This window comes from Poecilia reticulata, linkage group LG6 (assembly GCF_000633615.1).
Source record: "Poecilia reticulata strain Guanapo linkage group LG6, Guppy_female_1.0+MT, whole genome shotgun sequence".
Taxonomy (NCBI): Eukaryota; Metazoa; Chordata; class Actinopteri; order Cyprinodontiformes; family Poeciliidae; genus Poecilia; species Poecilia reticulata.
In genome coordinates this window covers 28,909,043-28,931,170 of record NC_024336.1, presented here as the reverse complement: position 1 = coordinate 28,931,170, position 22,128 = coordinate 28,909,043, and the positions used below count along the sequence as shown (strand labels likewise).

The window sequence follows — 22,128 nt, the reverse complement described above, 5'->3', positions numbered from 1 at the left end:
TCTTTCTTTCTTTCTTTCTTTCTTTCTTTCTTTCTTTCTTTCTTTCTTTCTTTCTTTCTTTCTTTCTTTCTTTCTTTCTTTCTTTCTTTCTTTCTGTTAGCTGTCAAAGACTATCGCTGGATTCTCATAACAGAAGAGGTTTTTCCAGTAAAACTGTGTCGGGATCGCTGCCAGGACAATAACGCACTGAAGTGCATTTCACATTAATCACTCCTGATTCATGTTGTGCTTCCACGGCACACATGGCGGTCCTTTCACATCCTGCAACAAAGACATAATAACTCCTCTGATGCTCTGAACATGGCTGTGCCTTGGACATTATGTTGTCAGAGTGAATCAAACAGAAGCTGGAAGAATAAAGGAGCAAACTTAACACAAGCAGACGAGGCGAAGAATTCAGTTTTACACAAACAGAAACTGTTTGTTCTGGTGAGAAAAAGTACTAATCTTTTCAGATATTCATAGCACAAACACAATTTGTTTGTTAAGATAAAAATAGAAGATGTGCACATTAAAGAAACCTAAACTAATGGATTCAGTGTCCAATTCTTCATTCTTCAGTTTCCTGTATAAGAAAACTGAAAAATTGATGGTATCCCACCATAAAAGCTGGGTTTTAAATAAATTATTGCAGATTAGATGTTGTTAGTTAACTTTAAACATTAAGTCGTAGCTTTGATCTTTAACCATTTTGCATAGTTACTGAAACATTTCAGAATAAGTTGGTCAGTTACCGTGATGGGACAGTATCAGGTTCCTGTAGTGTTTTCTACATGACACTAAACTCTTGGACCTAGACTCTAAGTCAACTCAGAGATCCTAGCTTTAAAAAAGCACACACAACTCCAAATTGCACCTACGCCGAGCTACACGAATTATACTACGATTTATCTCAGGTTAGATAAAGACTCAACATTCTTTCCAGATGAGACTGATGATTTAAAAAAAGCACAAGCAATGACTCATAAATTAATATTACATTAGTCATAGTTTGACTCATAAAAACGACAGATTCAAGCTTCAGTCACATTACCTGAGATTAGCAATAAATTCACTTGACTCTTGATTTCTAAGTTCTGCCTATAATTGGTGCTGCATGTTTTTAAACAATTTGTCATGTGAACGGGCTGCACAGTGGCGCAGTTGGTAGAGCTGTTGCCTTGCAGCATGAAGGTTCTGGGTTCGATTCCCGGTCTTTCTGCATGGAGTTTGCATGTTCTCCCTGTGCATGGTGGGTTTTCTCCGGGTACTCCGGTTTCCTCCCACAGTCCAAAAACATGACTGTCAGGTTAATTGGCCTCTCCAAATTGCCCCTAGGTGTGAGTGTGTGTGTGCATGGTTGTTTGTCCTGTGTGTCCCTGTGTTGCCCTGCGACAGACTGGCGACCTGTCCAGGGTGACCCCGCCTCTCGCCCTGAACGCTAGCTGGAGAGGCACCAGCACCTCCTGACCCCACCGAGGGACAAGGGTGAAAGAAAATGGATGGATGGATTGATTGTCATGTGAACAAAGTTACTAATGTGTGATTTTAATTTCTGATTTGATAAAAACACAGCAATTGTGAAATTGTGTTTTTTTTCGACATGAGTTGAATATCAACAAACGAGAGAAACTGCAGACGGTCGGTGGTCCTGAGACTCATCCAGCTTGTTGTCCTACAGGTTCAACTCAGTTCGGTTTTAGTTTGGGCTGACTAATGAATACTTTCTTGTGTGTTTTACAGGGAAACTCCAGATGATTCAGAAATGTCAGGCAGTAATGTGCTGTGTGTGTGTTTGCAGCAGCTGTGGTGGCAGCAGGTGGAGATAAAAACGTTATTAAGCCTTCAGCTTGAATCCAACCAAACATCTTCAGACTTCTCTCTTCCAGAGCAAACACACACACACGCACACACACACGCGCGCACACACACACACACACACACACACACACACACACACACACACACACACACACACACACCTGTTAAGACAACAGAAGAACAACAGCACAGCGGTCTCCTTTCTTATGCTCACTCTCTCTTCTTGTCTATTCACACCATGTAATTACGAAGACTGCAGAATAACATGCAGCAAACACCCACGCAGCGTCACATGACACAGCGACTCCTGGGTCATCTGAGATGATGACTAAAATGTTGTTGCATCTGAAGGAAGAAAAAAGGCAAAAACATCACATCACAAGACGTCTTTAAATCTGACCGTTCAAGATCATGTAGAGAACAAAGAGTTCTCTACATGTGTCTTATTGGACACATTTTGTCCGAGGTGACTTGTGTTTATGTCCAGAGTAAAGACTTTACAACTTATTTTTGTTCTGCTGTCTGATGATGATTAAAGTTCCCTTTGTGAGTAGGTTTGTCACCAAAACAAATTTTGCTGCGACAATAAATTATCCCAGAAGTTGTTTTTAGACCATTTTCAAGTAATATTCTGATAATAATGAAAGAAAACACGATGATTCTCAAACTTTAAACTCTAATGAACATTTAACACTGGAACTAAATAAAATTACTCTTGAGAAAAAGAGACCAAAACACCAGACCTAAAACTTTTGTCATCCAGCTTTTGGTAGAAAGAGAAAAACAATAAATCATGCAAATGGAAATGAATGAGTCTGTTTTAATTTAACGACTAATTGATTTATTGCTGATTGCACTAATTGATTTCAGGCCTGTTTGCGAGCTGAGTGAATTCATCCCAGGTCCCTCTGAGTTTTTAGCTCCTGGTTTAAAGCGTTTACAGGTCACGCCATGCAACAAGTGAAAGTCCCTTTGGTTTTACATGTGCATGGAAATAATATGCAAATCCTGACATATGGCAGAGGCAGAAATACTGAACAAAAAGTCCAGGGGAGGGAAGATGGTTAAACTGAAACAAATAAGTCAACAGGCCGTGACAATGATTAACAAATTAGTTTAAGGGGCATTTCAGAAAGTGTGTGGAAAAATAAACAAGCAAATAAAGTTTTTGTAAGTAGTAAGAATTATATAAATTCCTTTTTCTAATGTTTTCGAAAAACTGGTAAGTAAATAAGTAAATACTACTTCTGCTAGGCGGATCAACAAAAATTGCAAGTGAAATAATTTTTGAGATCAAATGTAACATATGAGAGGAAAAGTTTCAAATAAAAAGTTTCCTTTTCGTCATCTACCAGCACAGAAGCTGCATGAGAACTGATCCGAAAACACAGCAATTATCTCACTCCAGATGTTGGGGTCCAACATTCCTGACCCTCCCTTTATTCTTTATTCAAATCGTAACGTAGCGGCTGACAGACGATCAGAATGCACAAACGTTGAAGTAGTTTCTCCGGAGGCCGTCTGGCCTCCACAGAAACAGGAAAACACTCTTCCAGCTCCAGGTGAGACGAGTTTGCAGACAGTTACTGAACTGACACACACGTGTTGGCTTTCACACCGGGATGAAATCAGTTTTCTGTCTGACTTTCAGCGCCTCCGATCATGTGCGCACAAAATTTACTCAAACACAAAGACAGCGAGCCACACAAAGAGATCATGAACAGGGACCAGCAGATGGGACCGGGCATTGTGGGAGAGGGTGTGGTCATCGATTTAAGGCCTGAAGGAGGCAACCTGATACGCCGTGGGAGGAGGAGTGTGTGTGTGTGTGTGTGTGTGTGTGTGTGTGTGAGACAGTATTTGGGTGTGGAGGAAAGATTGTTTAGGTGCATTGATGTCTGGGTGACTCGGAGGTAGACTCACTTTAACGGATTTAAGCGAAACAAGACTCATTAAAACCCAGTAAACACCCGCCGCCCCCTGCTGTGGACCCGGCCTCACATCACACTCATCCAGAGGAGAAACGTACAGACGGAGAGCAGCCGTCGCAGAGGGAACCAATTAGTGGTCTGGCTTTGATGATGTCACTTCCGCTCAGAGGGAAACGTGATCCTGCGCCCTCCTCGCCCGCAAACACACACAGGCTTGATGTTGCTGTGACAGGAGAGTCCTTCAGGCCTGGAGCTGATGAATAAATTAGAGGGCTGCAGAGGTGTAACCTGAAACGTGATTTTAGGGGGTTTCTGAGAGCGACTGAGATCACTGCCAACTGCAAGGACGCAATAAATCTGACAAAACAAGCTGAATGAGCCGTAATCTGATCTCATTTTCTTGATCTGGCCGATGGGATGGAAGGAGAAATGAATAACAGCACAGATCTAATTTTCCACATTCACAGCTTCACCTGAGAGTTTCTGTGCATGTGAACCAAAGAATCCTCTCTGCTAATTCGGTAGCACATTTCAGAGCGTACGCAAACAAGTTTCACGTTTTCCAACAGATTGTCGCTTTCGCTTAGATCTGGACTTTGACTAGGCCATTCCAACACATATCTCTGCTTTGATCTAAACCATTGATTGCAAGTGATACCTGGAATATCATTTACCCTTTACATTTTCTCATCATTTGTTTTTAAAGTTGCACCACTTTTATATTTTTGTATGTTTATATTTAACTAAGACAACTGTATAAAAAGTTCAGTGTCCCTGAATTGCAGACTTTAAGCACAAACCTTACATTTTCTCTCATTAATGCTCTATTCTTGCAGTTGTGCAAGATAAATTACACAAAAGTGGATTTAATTATATTAAGTAACTTCTGAATCCAGTTCGTTATCTAGAGTAAATGGGACTGAGTATAAATTCACACCTCACTTTTAGTTTCACTTCCACTTTACATTTACACACAGCATCCATCTCTGATCCATAGCAATCATGTAGTAACAGTGGAGAGGAACCAGAACCAGAACCAGGACTAGGCTGACCTCCTGGATGTTGAGAGGACAGAAAGACACTGATGCATTGATCCCCCACTTTCCGTGGGGGATAAATTTAACAAATGCTCTATAAAGCTAATGGCGGCAGTTTCTCCTTCGTCCAGAATCGACTCATTAGCTGCGTTTCCATTACAAACGTGCAAAACTTTTGTTAATATTCTGCTATTGTCAAAGTAAAACACAGTTTTGCAGTTGCAGTGTTTCCATTAAATAAGAAATTAAATTAAAATAATGTGACGATAAGATGATAAGTCACTAAAAAAATGATCCTCTAACTACTTCCTGTCGTCTTCTTTCATGATGTGGAAAAGGTTTCCATTGCATTTCTACAAAAAAAAAAAAAAAAACTCATCCAAGCGGCAAAACTTCATAGAAAAACTAGATTTTTTTCTAAAATGTTTCCATTTTTGCAAATTTATTTTTGAAATGTCAAGTCATCTGAAACACAGCCACAGTTAAACACAGAAGAACTGAGTTCAATTTTCCTTCCATGGTAAGAAAAAAGGCAGAAAATGTCAAATAATAGCAGAAGAAAAGATAATGGAGAGTAGTAGGAGAAATGAGGGAGGTCAAAAGAGATCGGTGTGTCCATCAGTTGTCTCATATGACATGAAAATAAGGAAAAGGAAACTGAAAGGCGCTTCTCATGTTCATTAAAATAAAAGAAATCAGGCTTCTGGACATAAATCCATCATTTCTAACCAACATTCCTGTCTCATAATCTCATATTTGGTTTGAAGCAAATTTAAAACCCAACTCCAACAAATATAATAAACCAGAAAAGTGATTTCCTTTAGTTTTATTATCAGGGCAAAGTGAGCAGCTCTCAGTAGTCAGCTCACAGCATAAACTTTAGAAGGTTTCTCAAATTTAATGAGACGTTGATAAACAATGTTGAGCTTCTCATTTTGGCTCTGCCCTCCACCACCCACTCACTCTAACCACAAATCTGTCCTTACGCCTCCCTTCTTCAGGTTTATTTTGCCGTTTGTGTCACACTGCAGACACACCGTGCTTACACACTCAAATCCTGGTCTTTACTCTCTGAATCTGCCTTAGACTTTATTTGCAACAGATGGTCTATTAAAGCCTCTTTGTCTTGATGCTTCAGTGAAAATGCAGAATCAGTCGTTCTCTTTTTACAACCGGTACCACCTCAATAAATACCAAATAGTCCAAGTAGATCCGGCTTGATACACATTACTGCACGCAGTCTGTAACTTTATAGTTTGTTGTGCTATGTCACATAAAAAACAGCAGCAGAAGAAGAAGTGCAGTGGAGCCCCGATATATGTGGGAGTTAAGAACCACAACCAGCCGCTAATAGCAGAAATCCACAAATACTTGAGACTCCCTCTAAAACACATATAACTGCCCATTTTAATAGTTCAAACATCAAATAAACCTCAATATGCATTAACACACACGGTGGAAGCCATCTTGGCGCTACAATGGAAGCTAACAGCTACAGCGTAGAACTGGACCTGGATATTTCAGTTTCCCAAACGGCATTTTCTTTAAAATATTTAAGACGCTCGTCAAAAAAAGGCGCTTTACGTAAAAGTGGAAGTATATTAACGTTGTGCTTCTGGACTTTTTTAAGTCGACACTTTGTGTTCTTGCCATTGACAGGAATTTAAATATTGTTTGTTTATTTTTGTTTTTTTATGTTTTTGCCTTTTTTGATTTGTGTAAGAAAAGTTTAACAGCTAAATGGAGTTGCATTCTACAGAAAACTCAACTGAGCGGGATGCACTGTAAAACATTTACTTCTCGCTCTCACAGCGTTATTGGTTCAGTGATGTCAGTTTGACAAAGCATCCATTTTTACTCAGAAGGTGAAACTTTCAGTTTTGTAGTTGAAAAATAACAGAAATGTTCCTAAGAGTTGGAATCTGATAGGAAAAAGTCGGAGGTTTATTCCCGACCACACTGTAAAAGTCCAATATGGCTGCCTTCCATTTACACTACGGATCACGTGTTTCATTACATCTTCCATGCACTCAATAATAAATATGCTTTTTAACATTTAGTGAACATGCAGCTGCATGTTGTGAAAGTACAACATGCAGATTAATGCATTTTTATTAGATTGTGCTGCTGATATTAGTTGATATTTGTTTCAGTTTTGGAACTAGAACATGAAAGGATCATAAATAGATCACCTATTGGCTCCTGCTGGTCATTAGAGATGCATCCCAGTACATTTCATTGCATTTTCCTTTAAAATAATTGATACCATATTTTCCAGCGACTACCACCGCATGGACCCGGATGAATTTTGAAGCAAAGTTTGAGAATCTTGGTGGCTGATGAGCAATCAGCTCTACAAGCTCCACTATTTAACTTCAACACCTGGTTTTAAAAAAGCTGTTAAATTGAATTAAATTATGACATTACAAAACTTTGGGATGCATTCAGTGCAGCTTGACATGAATCCAACCTTAATCCACTCAAAAAAACAAAAATGATGCCAGAAACGGATTTTTTAAGAGGGAGTAAAAGAAAACATTTTAATTGTTTTACTTCCTTTTATTTTCCGCCGTCGTCCATTAAATTCAGCAGAAGCAGATTTTGTGTCGCGTCTCAGAGACAAACAGCCGCGATCATCACATTCCTTTTCCCCGGCTCTTATTTTCTTTAAGGAATGAAAAACATTTTTCCTCGGAAAACATTAAAAACCACAGGAATCATAGGAAAAATAACAAGTTGGACTATTTAATTGAGTGATTTTGAGACAGATTAATAAATCTCTTGTCTTAATGGCAGATATAAGTTACAATCCTTTGTTGTTTTCTGAGAAAAATTGCTTAATTTTATTTCTTTAGAGCTGATGAACAAAGTCAATCCACTGCTTTCCCACTGGGACTTTATTTTAAAACTCAAAGTGTAGCTGAGAGTGATTATTAAAGCTCCGGTTTGATTCCCTAACGTCTCTGTGAATCTCTAAAGGTGAGAGAAACGCTGCAGGTCGGCTTCTGGTGGCTCAGTTCATGTCCTCTGCAGATGTAAGGTTGTGTTGCCCGTTAGCAGCGAGCTCTGAGTGAACCACAGCTGGCTCCCATTAGCTGCAACAACACAAGGAGCCAGAGCTCACACACACACACACACACACACACACACACACACACACACACACACACACATGCATGCACGCACGCACGCATGCACACAGACACACACACACACTTTATATTCAGTCGCCAAGTCTAACCTGGCTGGGTTGCCCGTCTGGTTTGGCACCATCTGTGTTTGGAAATGCAGGCGGGGAGAGGGGGAGCGGATGGAGGGATGGAGGGATGACAGAGGAGAAGGAGGGAGTGGGGGATGCACGGCGGGAACGGGAACACATCAGAGAAAAGACGGGAAGAGAAAACACACACGAGGCGAGGATGTTTATGCTAAATCACAAAACCTTACAAAATGTTCATTGTCCAGTTTCTAGCGGAAATATCTTTATAAACTTAAATTAAGACAAAACTAACTTTCAAGTAACTCTTCAGCAAGATGTAGGAGCTTGTTTTAGGTAAATAATTCCTTAACATTTCTATAAAAAAGTACCAGTTCAACTGGAAGATTATTTCACTTATAACGTGAAAAAATGTCTTGAATTAATCTGGCAGCTTTTCCATCAATATTAAGGAATTATTGACTTATATAAGCTCCTATATCTTGCTAAACAGTTACTTGTAAGTTAGTTTTGTCTTATTTTAGTTATTTGCACTAGAAACGAGACCAAAAATACTTGGTAAGATTTTGTGTTTTTGCAGTGTGCTTCAGCAAAATATGTTGAAGAAAGAAACAAACAAAATAAAAGAAAACGATGGAAAAACGTAGCTTATTTAATGTTCATTTCATTTTAGTTTGTATGAAAAGAACAGAGAGAAGTGTAAAGTTATATTTGCCCCCTAGTCAAATAAAATCTCCTTCTCCAAATGAGATTCATAAAAACACAAAAACTTTCTGTTCTCTGCACATTTCCAAACTTCCTCTGCGGCGTAAACATGTTAGAACTGCAGGCAGAAAGTTACACTACAGAACATTTGCTGTTCTGAAACATCCAGAAATACTTTAAATAAACAGAGTTACACATGTCGATGAATTTCACGGAACTAAATGAAACACAGCCTCCGTTTGAGACATGAATTGTATTTCTAATGGATTAAAACAGAACTCCATAGATATACACACAACACAAAGTTATTTAAGTGCAACTTGTAAAGTAAGTAATGTCCAGCATCCGAGGTGTGAGCATCAGTTAACGAGTTAAAGTTGTGACGTTAATTAAGCGAAGAAGCTGCAGACGAACACAGTATCTGTTCCTGGGCCTGACAGCAGCTTCCTGCAGGAGGTCCGCAGGGATCATGATCAGTGTGTGTGAAACCAGATCCCGATAGAGCAGCGCTGCAGAAAATCTGCACAATTAAAGGCTCTTCTAAACAGTATCACCCACCCAACCCCACCCACCGAGCAGATCTCTGCCTTCAGGAATCCACATCGTCGCTTCGGCAAAGAGGAATATGAACGATAATAATCCAAAAAGATGGAAATGGATGAGACTCTGAGTACGTTTATTGAAGGTGGAAGTTAGTGCGAGTAAGAGAAGCAGAAACTTTCGTCTACTTCAACAGAAGGAGTCGTAAACGTCTTGGTATTGACGTCTCCTGGCCTCATTAAAACTTTATGCATCTGTGAGCAGCTTAACGTGACAAAAACAAACCGCCTTCAAACACATGCATTCTTTCTGCTTTTTGTCTGACACCGGTAAACACACATTCATACACACTCACTCACACACACGCACACACTGGTATTAAATAATTAACAGTGTGAGATTAGTCAGTCAGCCTCGGGCCACGGAGGTCCATCGATTCCTCACAATGCATTTTTAATGAGCCGCCAGTCGGCATTCATTTCAGCTGGCCAGTGTCCGTGGACGTGGCGCGTTCACACACCCACACACACACACGCACACACACACACACACACACACACACACACACAGGGGGAGACAATTACCATGCAAATGAACTCAACTTCACTGAACAGTGGGCGTCACCCCGACGAACCTTGTGCTACTCAAATTTGATCTTAAACTTTTGTGAGCGCAGCTGCAGAAACGAAATCTTACTAAGTATTTTTATTTTAATTTCTAGTGTAAATATCTTAGCACACCTGAAAAAAGATCAAACTAATTTACAAGTAACTTTTCAGAAAGATGTAGGAGCTTGTGCTGCTTTTTCCGTCTGAAGAAACGCACAGCTTCCAGTCAAAAATAACCAGTCAGAACAGCGCTGTCAATCAAGCTTGTGTACGCTGCTCAATTTCTTTCTTTTTTTCTATTTGTTTCTGATTGAGTGGTGTATTTCTGCTGTTAGCACTGGGAGAAGGCAGAGGAGCTCAGTTTTCTCACAGATTATCTTAGTTCATATTACATTATCACAACATAACAATTTTAACAAATATGTAAAAAACATATATTCTTTTAATAAAACTTACATACTGCACGTGTAATCTTGCTGAAAAGTTGTTTGTAAGTTAGTTTTGTCTTACTTCAAGTCTACTAAGATATTGGCACCAGAAACTTGACCAAAAATACTTGGAAAGAGTTTGTGTTTGTGCAGTGAGGCTTTTATTGAGTTTGTGAGGTGTGACCTGGGTCTGAAATCAGGAGGAACCACAGAAATCCCTCCATAAAGTCTCATGTGTCCAAAACACGATGCAGACCACAAAGAGCCTGAACCGTTTTTATTCAACATGACAGAAAGGACCTGAAGTCCAAAATCTTTATGTTTGGTTTCCAGCTAGACTGGACTTCCATGTAAATCTTTTAAATTAATTTTGACAGCTCTTCTTCCTAATTTCATTTGAAACTATTAAAAATCCCCTTTACAACACAGTCTGAGAAAATACGACGGCAGTGCCAACAAGGTGATTCCCACAGCGCAGCTGATCAGAAGAAGATTGATGCATCAGGTCCTGTTCAGGATTTATTTCTATTCCTTCACTAAATGAATTTCAGATTCTGTTTATCTGTTGGAGAAAATATTTTAAGCTGACACTTCTTTATTTGTGACTCACTGCAAAAACACAAAACCTTACCTCGTATTTTTGGTCTAGTTTCTACTGTAAATATCTCAGTGCATTGGAATTAAAAAAAAACTAACTTGAAAGCAACTTTTCAGCGAAATGTAGGAGCCTGGTTCAAGTGGATAATTCCTTAATATTGATGAAAAAGTATTGCTTGTACTTTTTCATCCTTACTCGCAAGTTAGTTTTGTCTTATTTCAAGTGTACTGAGATATTCGCACTAGAAACTAGACCAAAAATACTTGGTACGATATTTGCAGTGTACTTACACAAGATGAAGTCCAGAAGGTCAGATCTGAATCCCTAAAGGAGATTTTCATGCACTGATTTTCTCCAACATTCAAAAACATGCTTGTTAGGTGTATTGAGAGTTCTGCACTGCTTTTGATGTCGACATTTGTTTGACCGTTTGTATGACGACTTCTCCAGGATCTACACAACCTTTCAAACAGTAGCTGCTGGAGATACGAACCAACCCACAGCCCAGCTGCCGCCGTCAGGTCCAAGGTTGGACTTAAAACACTGACAGGGTGTCAGAAAGTCTCAGGAACTTTTGAAAACTATTAAAACTCCAAGAAAATTTGGCGCCTTAGAAGCTAAACATTATACGGGTTAGGAGATGGTCTAAAACTTTTACAAAGTACTGTATGTTCGGACAATTTGTGACATTTTCGTTTCTTGAAATGGTCTTTGAAAACAGGAAGTGAGAGCAAAGTTGCAAACAGAAATGAATGCTTTTTGTCTTAGCAACTTCAGAATGCACCGAAAAACACAACATTTTAAGTATTTTTGTCTGGTTTCTAGTGCAAATATCTCAGTAGATTGCAAATGAGATAAAACTAACTTACAAGTAATTTTTTCAGCAAGCTTTAAAAGCTTGTTTAGAGCTATAATTCCTTAATATTGGCAAAAACGTACTAGTTTCACTACAATATAATTTGCCAGTGGTACTAGTTACTTTTGATCATTTTAAAGGAATTATTGCCTTAAAACAAGATGCTATTTGTTGCTGAAAAGTTAGTTTTGTTATATTTCAAGTGTAATGAGAAATTTGCACTAGAAACTAGACCAAAAATACTTGGTAAGATGTTGTGTTTTTGCAGTGACATCAGAATTTCACAAATTGAGAACCTGTAATGTTTCAAATCCAGAGTTTGCAAACTGTAGAAAACATATTCCAGTGTGAGAAAGTTTGACGTGAAGGTCGCTCTGAACCGAGCAGAGAGATGTTGGTGTTTCACTCATCCTACCTTCCCTGTCTCTCTTTCGAAGTCGACGTATTCCCGTGATGGCACCTGCCTCTGGTCGCCATGGAGATTGGCTGGGAAAAACTGCAGGGAGAGGTTTGTTCCCGTTGCCACGAAGGCCTGCAGACAGAGAGAGGACGACATCAGGATGGACCCAAAAGTCTTAAATCTGACATTCTGCTGGGTTTTTAGGAACTTGAAGTTGTGGGCTTGGAGACAGGATTCATTCTGGAAACTTCGTTTGGGAGATATTTTCCCGCCGGAATGATTTGGGATTCCTCTAGAAATAATAACTCATGACTGATCTGGAGATGCTTGAAAGTAGGGTGTGTGTTTAGCAATTATTTTTGAAAAGTTGACCATGACAAGAATTTTGATTTATTATTCAGTAAATCAAATCAAATAAAATAAAAAGTGTATTACCACAGGTGATATTTTTTATGTAAATCCCAAATAAAAGTAACTTACAAATAATTTTTTCAGCAAGCTTTAAAAGTTTGCTTAGAGCCTATAATTCCTTAATATTGGAGAAAACGTACTAGTTTCACTACAATATAATACGGGAAAAATGTCTTGTTGTAACTGCATAAATTTGCCAGTGGTATGAGTTTCTTTTGATCATTTTATTGCCTTAAAACAAGATGCTATTTGTTGCTGAAAAGTTACTTGAAAGTTAGTTTTGTTATATTTAAAGTGTAATGAGAAATTTTCACTAGAAACTAGACCAAAAATACTTGGTAAGATGTTGTGTTTTTGCAGTGACATCAGAATTTGACAAGTTGAGAACCTGTAATGTTTCAAATCCAGAGTTTGCGAAAGTTTGCAAACTGGTTCAAGCATTCAGTGTGGATAAGATGCACTTAAGAAAGTTTGGTTCTTTTCCTTTGATTTTGACATGGATTGGAACATTAATAGAGTTATTATTTATTTTTTTTAAATCCTCTTTCGTAAAAATGGCGTGCTGTTTAGAAAGAAGCAACGTGTCCGGTCGTGGTTCTGACTGCTCACAAAATGAAACGGTTGCTTTCGTTCCTCAACAACACTCACACACACAAACATATAATCAAATCACACAGCAGCTTTCGCCGTTCCTTTCATTTCTTCAAAATGGCTTTGTGCCATGATGAGATGCATCTCTCTCCAGATGCACAGAAACACAAACCAAATGGAAAAAGCAACAGAATGCATTTCTGTCCGGCAGCCATGAAGCGATAAATTACAGAGAAGCAGCAAATCCAATTACAGAATTTGAGTTTTTCTCGGTCTCGCTGTGTCTGTATGTCTTTTGTCTTTGCGTGTGATATATGTTGCTGAGACGGATCGATACTAAGGGCATTAGAGATGGGACTGAAGATGGAAGCATATGAATTATGCACCCTGTCAAATGTGGAAGACTGAGAGGATGAGAAGGAAAAAGTGAATAAAACAGAGGAAGGACAGAACAACACTGAACAGATGAGAAGAAATTAAAGGGTTCGAACTCAAAGAACGCCCGAGTCATCATTTCTCCTGGATTTGAAGTATTGGATTACAACCATCTGATTCTAATTTGCTGCCTACTACTGCTGGCAAGAATGAGACGGAGCGGAAAGCCAGGAAAGAGAGAGGAGCGATGGAGGGAAAATGAAGGGAATAAAAATAAAGGGGATGAAATGAAGCAGGACGAAGGTTGGAAAATAAAGCGAGCTGGATCTGAGGACGGGTGAATAGGAACAGAAAGAGGAAATGGAACGAAAAAGACGAAGAGAGGAAAGGAAATGAAATAAAAGAAGGGCAGCAGGAGGGAGCGAGCACAGAGTCATGAAAATCAATAATAGTTTAGAAGGCGACTCATCTCTAATGAGCTGAGCTGAAGATAATTTAGTTCAAATTATTGTTCAATTTATCAAATCAATCCTGAACGCTTAGAGCCGGGCTGTGAGTCCCCACACTCAACCCTTCCTGTGTGTGTGTGTGTGTGTGTGTGTGTGTGTGTGTGTGTGTGTGTGTGTGTGTGTGTGTGTTTGTTTGTCTGCAGGAGGGAAACTATTTAAAACACAAACCTGCAAATACGGCAAACCAATTTCACATTTATTAGGCCTGCTTTATGCAGATGTTTTTTCTAAAATATCCACAATTAAAGAGTTCATTTATCTCCTTCACAAACTGAAACACGTCACATGGTGTAACACACGTTTCAAACTTTATATTCATGATAATTATGATGATTAAAGCTAATTTAACATTATATTATAACAGACAAATAAAAAAAAAATACATTTAATGCAGAAATGTGGGCTTAATGAAAAGTATGTTTAATATTGTAATACTTTAATATAGCTGAAAACTTTAATAATTATCTATTATATCTAAAATCAATCTTGTTTACGTTTAAGCTATACCATTTTTAATATCAATAAATAAAACCACAGTGAGTCTTGAAGGGATGGAAAAGGAATCAATACGTAATTATGCTATTTTTGATTTACACTGAATATGACTAGTTCTCTGTGACTCTTTCTAGCTGAGAGTCTCAAAACTTCACCTACTGCGTTTTGGTTTATGTTTGGAAGTAAAATATCTTTTTGCAGGATGTGATATTTGATGTGGTAACTATGAGCAACCATTTTGTTTAGGAGGAACAGATCCAGCCCACTTTGTTTAAAAAAGGAGGGAAAATCAGTAAAGTTAAAGAAAAAGCTAAACTAGTTTGCTACGGAGTAACTTTACTCTACAATTTGTTATTAATCAGCAACAAAAAGCTGAATATTGGTTACAGTGATACGTTCTGAATGCTAATGTTTAAGTTACTCGATAATAAGCTTAAAAATATTATATTAATTATATTCACAAAAAAATCTGCTTCTAAATCTGATCCCTGGCAGATTGGGATATAAAATAAAACTAATTCAAGCACAGAAAGAGGAAAAGCATCTTTCAAAAGATGAAAAATATCATGAAAAAAGACTTTCAGTTTTGAAAAAAGATTTTATTTTATTTAAAGATGGCATCTTTAGCCTTTTCATTAAACCAGAGAAAAACCTTTCTCATTTTCGTTCACATCCAAGTCAGGACTCAACGTCAATATTTCTTCCAATCAGGAGAAAAAATGTTTGGAAAATTAAAAATGACTTTAAGCCTAAATCTGGAGTGGATAATTTTGTAACTTTATGGATCCCACATTTCCAGAATGTTTTCTTTGCTCTTTCCTGTTTAACTGCTCCAAATATTTCACTGGGAGAAATTATCCGGTAAAAAATGCCAGTAAATATGTTGCTACTTATTTGTACAGCAGGATCCTATTTCAGATTATACTATTTGATATTTAACAACACTTGGATGTTTAATCTGTGTGTTTGGAATGTTTTCATTTTAAATTATGAGTCATGTTTTCCTTCTGTGTTTTTATTCAGGTGTTTAATTAACTCTATGTACAGATTGATTCAGCTAAATTGCCTCCTTTCAGTCAGAGCCGTGCTAACAGGCTAGCAGTTTGAGTCACGTACATCTTTGAATTCAGTGCAGAATATCCCAGAGGAGCAGGTCTGTGCGTTACTGTTGCTGTTTCAGTACCTGAACATTAAGTGGGAACATTAGTCATTATGACTCGACTGCTGCAGTCGCTGTTGTCCAGGTTGCTTTACTTTGACTCAAGTTTTCTCAGCTGTTTACTTTTCTGCCTCACAAAGCAACATTTACTGAACTGCAGCAGTTAGTTGTGTATTCTGGGGGCTAAAATGTGCTAAAGTATAGATGATAATACATAGAAACCACTATGTTGAGATTTATATCTGGGTTTATAAGCTTAGTGATTTGTTGAGAAGTAGAGTAGACGTCTCTGTAGGATTTAAAAACTCAAAAGAGGATAGAAAACTAAAATATTCCAGTAAAATATAGTTTTGGGTGATGTTTATTAGAACATTTTTGTTTGTGTAGTTCTTAATTTGTTTATTTTGTCTTGACTTGTTAATATTAGAAAACCTCTTTAAAGAATAAATTGCTTATCTCAACTATATCTGTCTGCTCTGCATCCCCAGAACCAGAACCAAACGAGGAGAAGCAGCATTCAGCTTCTATGCACCACAAATCTGGAACAAACTTCCAGAAAACTGTAAAACAGCTGAAACACTGAGTGCCTTTAAATCTCAACTTAAACCCACCTGTTTAGAGTTGCTTATGGCTAAATTAGGGTTAGACTGTGGGTTTTGATGTCTTTGATGTTTTTTTGATCTCTTTAATGTTTTTATCTTTACTTTTTAGTTTCTTTTTATTTCCCCGTTTTAATGTTTTCTTAAAATCTTTCCCTCTCTCACTGTTTATTCAGTGTCACATGCTGTTTTTATTTTAATTATGTGAAGCACTTTGAAATGCCTTGCTGCTGAAATGTGCTATACAAATAAAATTTGATTTGATTTGATATCATTGCAGCTGCTGTCAAATAAGGATAATAATAATAAAATACATTTCCTAGTAATTTAACAGAATTGAGTTAGTTCATGGGTGAAAGTTTAAATGATAACTATAACTTGTTACAAAGCTAATATTTTGTGTGTAAATAAATAACAGAAATAAATCCTATCTAACAAAAAACTTGATGAAATAAATAACTGACTAAAGGGATAAAACCGACAGTTTAAATCCAAATCATTTTTCATTCTGAACAAAGACGATAATCAAAAGTTTCAGGCAGAACTGCGACTTCAACTGGCTAAAAATAAATGAAAAAAATCTGTTGTGGTTTTAAAATTTTCACCACATTTGTTTTGAAATCGGTAAATAAAGCCCAGGTTACGATTGTCCAGATAATTTGATCCTTCACAGATTTTTTCGTCTGACCCTAATTAATATTGAGAAATGGTCCTCAGCCGTGTTTACTTCACAGATAAATCTGCAGCATGATGTCACAGCTGGAGGTTTATAAATACAGACAAGCAGACGCATCATGTCCCTCTAAAAAATGGTGCAAGTCCCCCACGCTCCACCTCAAACGCCCCGCTGACCCGTCCTGCAGGTCGGTGGCTCTCCACACACACACTTTTCGGGACACTGAGATTCTCTCACTTTTAATAACAAAAATTTTTTGAATGATCTCAAACTTTAAAACAAAAATGCATCAAGTTCATTAAATTTAAAGGCAGCGATTAGAATTAGAGAATTAGAAATCCTTTATTGTTATTGTACAAGAAAGCACAATGAAATAAAAAAAAGCAGCTAAATAGTAAAAAAAAGAACTAAAAAATGGATATAAAAGTTTGGCAAAAGAAATAGAAACAACGTTATATTCAATATAATGGAACTAGAGATTGACATTAATATCTGTACATATCTGTAAATTCATGTGCATCTGTAAATTTGTAATTTAGTATATTAATATGCGTGTTTAAAAAAAAACATTTTAAGTCAGGAATGTTTTTCTGTATACGTATCAGCTGATAATAAACCTCAGATATTGGTATCGGTATCAGCAGTGAAAAAAGTGGATCTCTAATTAGAAATGTTGCACTTGATATGTATTGATGTCGCATGAAAAAATATGTAATTGTTCAGAGTTTGGATGAATTTGCAGTATTTATGGCAGAAATTATTTTTTAAGTTTAGTAAAACTGGTTTAGTAGTTATTTGTAAAACATATCAAACATAAAATTTAATCACTTTGATTTTTAACACAAACTTCAGCCAACTTTCAGAACAACCATATTAAATGTCTCTTTTAGCTTTTAGCATACTGCTGCACAGATTATAAGGAAACTAGGTCTGATATAAGCTGGTTAGTTAGCCAGGCTGTCTGCTCTGTTAGAACCTGCAGTCAGCTGAAAAACAGACAAGCTGCTGATTCTCCACCTTAAAAAGTGATGGATGACGCTCCTTCAGGTTCTGGCACATGGGAAATATTTTCACTGGTGCCGAACGTTCAGACCGAGCAGAGCATCCATCCCTTCGTATCGGCTTCATGTGAAGCCAGAGAGAGCTGTGGTTTTTAAATGGTGGGAGGCAGATTCAGCCCAGATGTGTCTCTCCTGCCACTAAATATTTCTCTGCAACGACACCAGCTATCTGCTGGCTGCAAAGTGAAAATCACAACAACAATATTCTGGTGAGGCACCCTCAAACAAAAGAACTAGATTTGACTCAGATATATGCAACGTTTATGAAGTTTCATTTTCAAAAATGGTCATATAAAGAAAGCAGAGAAAGTGCTTATAGATGAAGCCACATTAGCTTTTAAATAAAAGCAGTTTTTGTTGCATCATGCTATTTTCACATCATGAGGATCTTATTTATTTTCTCAATAAATCATTTAATGATCACTAACGTCTTTCCTCTATGAAAACAGTTCCTGCTGCAGGTAATCATGTCAGACTCATCCCAACACCTCATACATGGCAGCTTAATGACGGCCTAGTTAAAGCCCAACTGGGACCAACATGTTTGTGTGATCACACGTTTACATGAGCCATCGACTGCATTATTATGATGATGATGATGATGATGATAAGCACAGCAGGAGAAGATGAAGATAAGAAGTTAAAGCTGGTGTGACAGAAGTTTATTTAAATTCAAATTAAACAAAGTATGACGCTTCTTATCAATGCGATATGGAAAGATTTTAAATTCAAGCCATTAAAATAATTTCATTTCTAATTCAGTACATGAGTTTGTGGATGGATGCCCAAAACGCTGCCAGAAGAGTTTCGTTAAAATTTTACCGAAGGTGTTGGTTGAGCCAGCCGTCATCCTCCCAGAGCAGGAATGAGCTGTACTATAAATAATATATACGTTTAATAAAAGCTAATAACTGTCAGACTTGTGGTTGAGAATATTTCAGCGCTGGAGCAAGATCTGAAGTTTGTATCCAGCTTCAACTTGTTTAGCAACAGCATTAAACAAACTTTGCCTTCTTTAGCCCTCAGGCTTTGACTGTGAATGGCAGCTGTGGTTGCCAGGGAAACAACACGCACTTGTTTTAACATTTTAAAAGTTTCACTACAGCTTTCACAGCAGCAATTCTTATTTTAACATTAGCAAAAATGATCTTCATAATCTGTTGAGGTTGACTCATTTAGTTTGGTGTCTTTTAGTGGTTAAACTGATGTTTTACTCAGAAATGCTGATTAAAATCTACACAAAATGAAAACAATATTCTAACAGGTTATTTTAACGGTGCTGTGGTCTCAGAACCAGTTCACAAGAAACTTCCTGATCAAATTCAAACAAGAAGCTGCCACAGGTGTAAAGATTATTATGAGGTCAGATGTTTGGATGGAATAAACAAGAAGTAAAGAATTATACACTGTACTGTTTATCCAGAAAACATTCAGTTTTGAAGCAAGTCCTACTTATAAAATGTGGTACATTAAAATTATAATTAGATTTCATTCCACAGACAACTGACATCTATACATTTTAAACAGAAATACGGCAGGATTATGCCACGTTTTAACTAAACCAAGCAACTCCAGTTCATACTACGAATATGAACGTTTGTCTTTGTAAAAGTTCTGAATTATGTGGAATAACTGAGAGCTTGTTTTCCATCAGTTTTCCCCTCTGCTGTTTGGCTCAGGCTTCATCACAAGTACAACGTTGTGCTCTTGTATTGGAACTTAATTCAAGTTTATTAAAACTCCAAAAAGATTATGTTACATGTAATATTTGAATCTTAAATGTTTGTTTTTAGTGGCTGTAGTCAGAAAATCTTCATATTTAACATAAAGGCTTGAAAACATCACTGCATATCTATAAAGTGTTTCACTTTGTGATTGAGTTGCTGGACCACATTCACTTTTTAATAATATTGTAACTTATTGACTGCAAGTAGATGAGACCCTGGACTTGATTCGCCCCGTACTTTGTGTCTAGCACCGCCTCTGAAGGCTCCAAATCCAAACATGCAGAGTTCCTTCCTCTTTGCTGGGTGTCATAAATGGCGCTCAGTAATCTGCACCATCCCGCTCCGTTTGTACTTGATTGCACTGAATTAAATAAATCTAGTTTTGGACTCACGACTTCTGATCGTCCGTCCCTGCAGGCGTTCTGGAAGCGGGCTTGCCTCTCCTCGTGGGGCCGGTCCCTGAAGCCAGTGTATTTAATCTGCACAAGAAACAACACATCAATCCCCAAACATACACAATTTAACTCACAAATCCTTATTTATGGGGAAGAAATTTACAATTTCATGTAAAAATTTTGGGTATTGTTTTTGCTATTTTCAGCGAAAATGTAAAACAAAAAAGTTAAAGCTGCACAAAAAATAAAACACTGAACTTGAAAATTGAATAATAAAAAAAATAACTTCTTAAAAGAGTGAAGAAATGTAAGAAATAAAATCTTTAACTTAGAAATGATGAATCCAGCCACCGTTTGTGAAGCATCTGTAGTTAATATCTGTCCCTGACTTTAATCAGCATGTGCAGAGATGAAATAAAGGCGGATGAGGTGAAGCGGAGCTCTGCCCGCCGCTTTCTTCTCTTTATTTCCGCCGTCTCACTCACCTCACACTCTCTGCTTAACTTGCGGAAAAACTCCTCATTCTCAAACTTGCTCCTCTGGTCCGGGACTACCCGCGGCATCTTCTCCGACCCTGCGCGGCCACTCGAGCCCGTTTCCTCCTGATCCCGCACACTTAAAAGTTCCACAGTGCGTTTTTTTGCCGACCGTCCCGCACTGAGCCTCTCTCTCCTTCTCTCACTTCTCTTCCGTGTCTGTTTGTCTGTGTTTTTTTCCCCTCTCTCTTCCCTGTGTGGAGCAATGTGCTCCCTGCTGCTGGCCTCAGTGATTGGGACTGATGGTCTGCCTCAGTTTGGTGCGGCTCCTGCGCGCTCCGGGTCGCCTCTGGCTCCAAATGGCTCTCAGAAAGTGACCCGCTGCGGTACATAAAGCTCACTTTGGCCTTGAGGCTCCCCCTCCACCTCCTCCTCCTCCCTCCTTTCCTCTTGTCTCTCGACGAGCGCCTGATCTTGAGCCACAAACGAGCGCTCTCAGGTCTACCTGCAGCTTTCCGGGCGATTCTCTTCTCGTTTGGATTCGTGCGTAAAAATGGTTTTTACGCACGAATAAACGACTAATTAAGGATTAATGGTCAACCTCAATTAAAGTAATAAATTTTACGCCTCAAAGATGTTTTAGGTTATTATGAAAGAGAAAAACAAAAGTTAAACATTTATTCGTCATGTATCATAGCAGAAATTGTTTAAGAATACTTTATCGAAGATAAATAAATAAAATGAATAATTTATGTCGCACATCCTGAAGGCAACAAGAACAAGGGCATTTCTTCTTTGTTATCAGCTTCAGCCACAAAGTTCCTCTGCCTGTTTCCTTTGTGACACCTTCTCCGCAGCTGTCAGTGTTGAAAATTACGACGCTTTTGCCGGAGCTTGAAGGCGTCAACAGTCTACTTCCTGGCTCCGCCGAGTCGCTCTTGTGACTGTACACCCAAAATACCGCCCCCACCCCACCTCCACCCCTCGTCATTCACAATACTATCACAACCACACGCTGCAGCCACTGCGCATGCGCGCTTCCGACCAGACCGCAGGAACTTTATGGGAACCGTATGTGTGAAGTGAAACAGAGAGGAGGAAGCAGACAGACTGAGTTTGAATTTTAAAAATCCCATAATAATCCTACAATATTCCGGAAAATACACAAAATGTGTTCTTTATGTCTTGTTGTAGTTGTGGGTCATAGGTGAGTTTTCAAACTTTGTGATTACAAACTGAGATGTAATCGCAAAGATCCAGATTTCCTGTAAATAAACCAATCATTTTACACACTCAAAATTCACTTTTTAGAGCATAGTAACGTTTGGATCAAATTGAAATGGACTTTTCTCTGAAAATTGAAAGAAAATTCACCTGCAGCACGATTGAATCGTACAGATTCATATTGAATCTCTGGGGTTTTGTTTTTGTTCAAAAAACAAAAGTGTACTTTATCCAAGATTTCTATTCCTTTAGACAAATGAGGATAACCCAGATGATTGTGTAATTTCTTTGTAATCTTCTGATTATTTCC

At 38.1% G+C, this 22,128-nt stretch overlaps 1 protein-coding gene across 4 annotated transcripts in view; it reads right to left on the bottom strand.

The window, feature by feature from the left end:
• Positions 1-21,397, bottom strand: part of cbfb (core-binding factor subunit beta) — a 41,011-nt gene extending 19,614 nt beyond the window's left edge. For 2 of the 4 annotated variants that reach the window (XM_008412509.2, XM_008412510.2), the window contains exons 1-3: positions 20,604-21,397; positions 20,116-20,202; positions 12,136-12,252 (exon numbers count right to left, since the gene is read on the bottom strand). In XM_008412509.2, coding sequence (XP_008410731.1) covers positions 12,136-12,252; positions 20,116-20,202; positions 20,604-20,681 — 282 coding nt within the window. In that variant the 5' untranslated portion in view covers positions 20,682-21,397. The remainder of the gene's footprint in view (positions 1-12,135; positions 12,253-20,115; positions 20,203-20,603) is intronic. The other 2 variants (XM_017305512.1, XM_008412511.2) reach the window with 2 other exon arrangements.
• Positions 21,398-22,128: the final 731 nt, after the last annotated feature.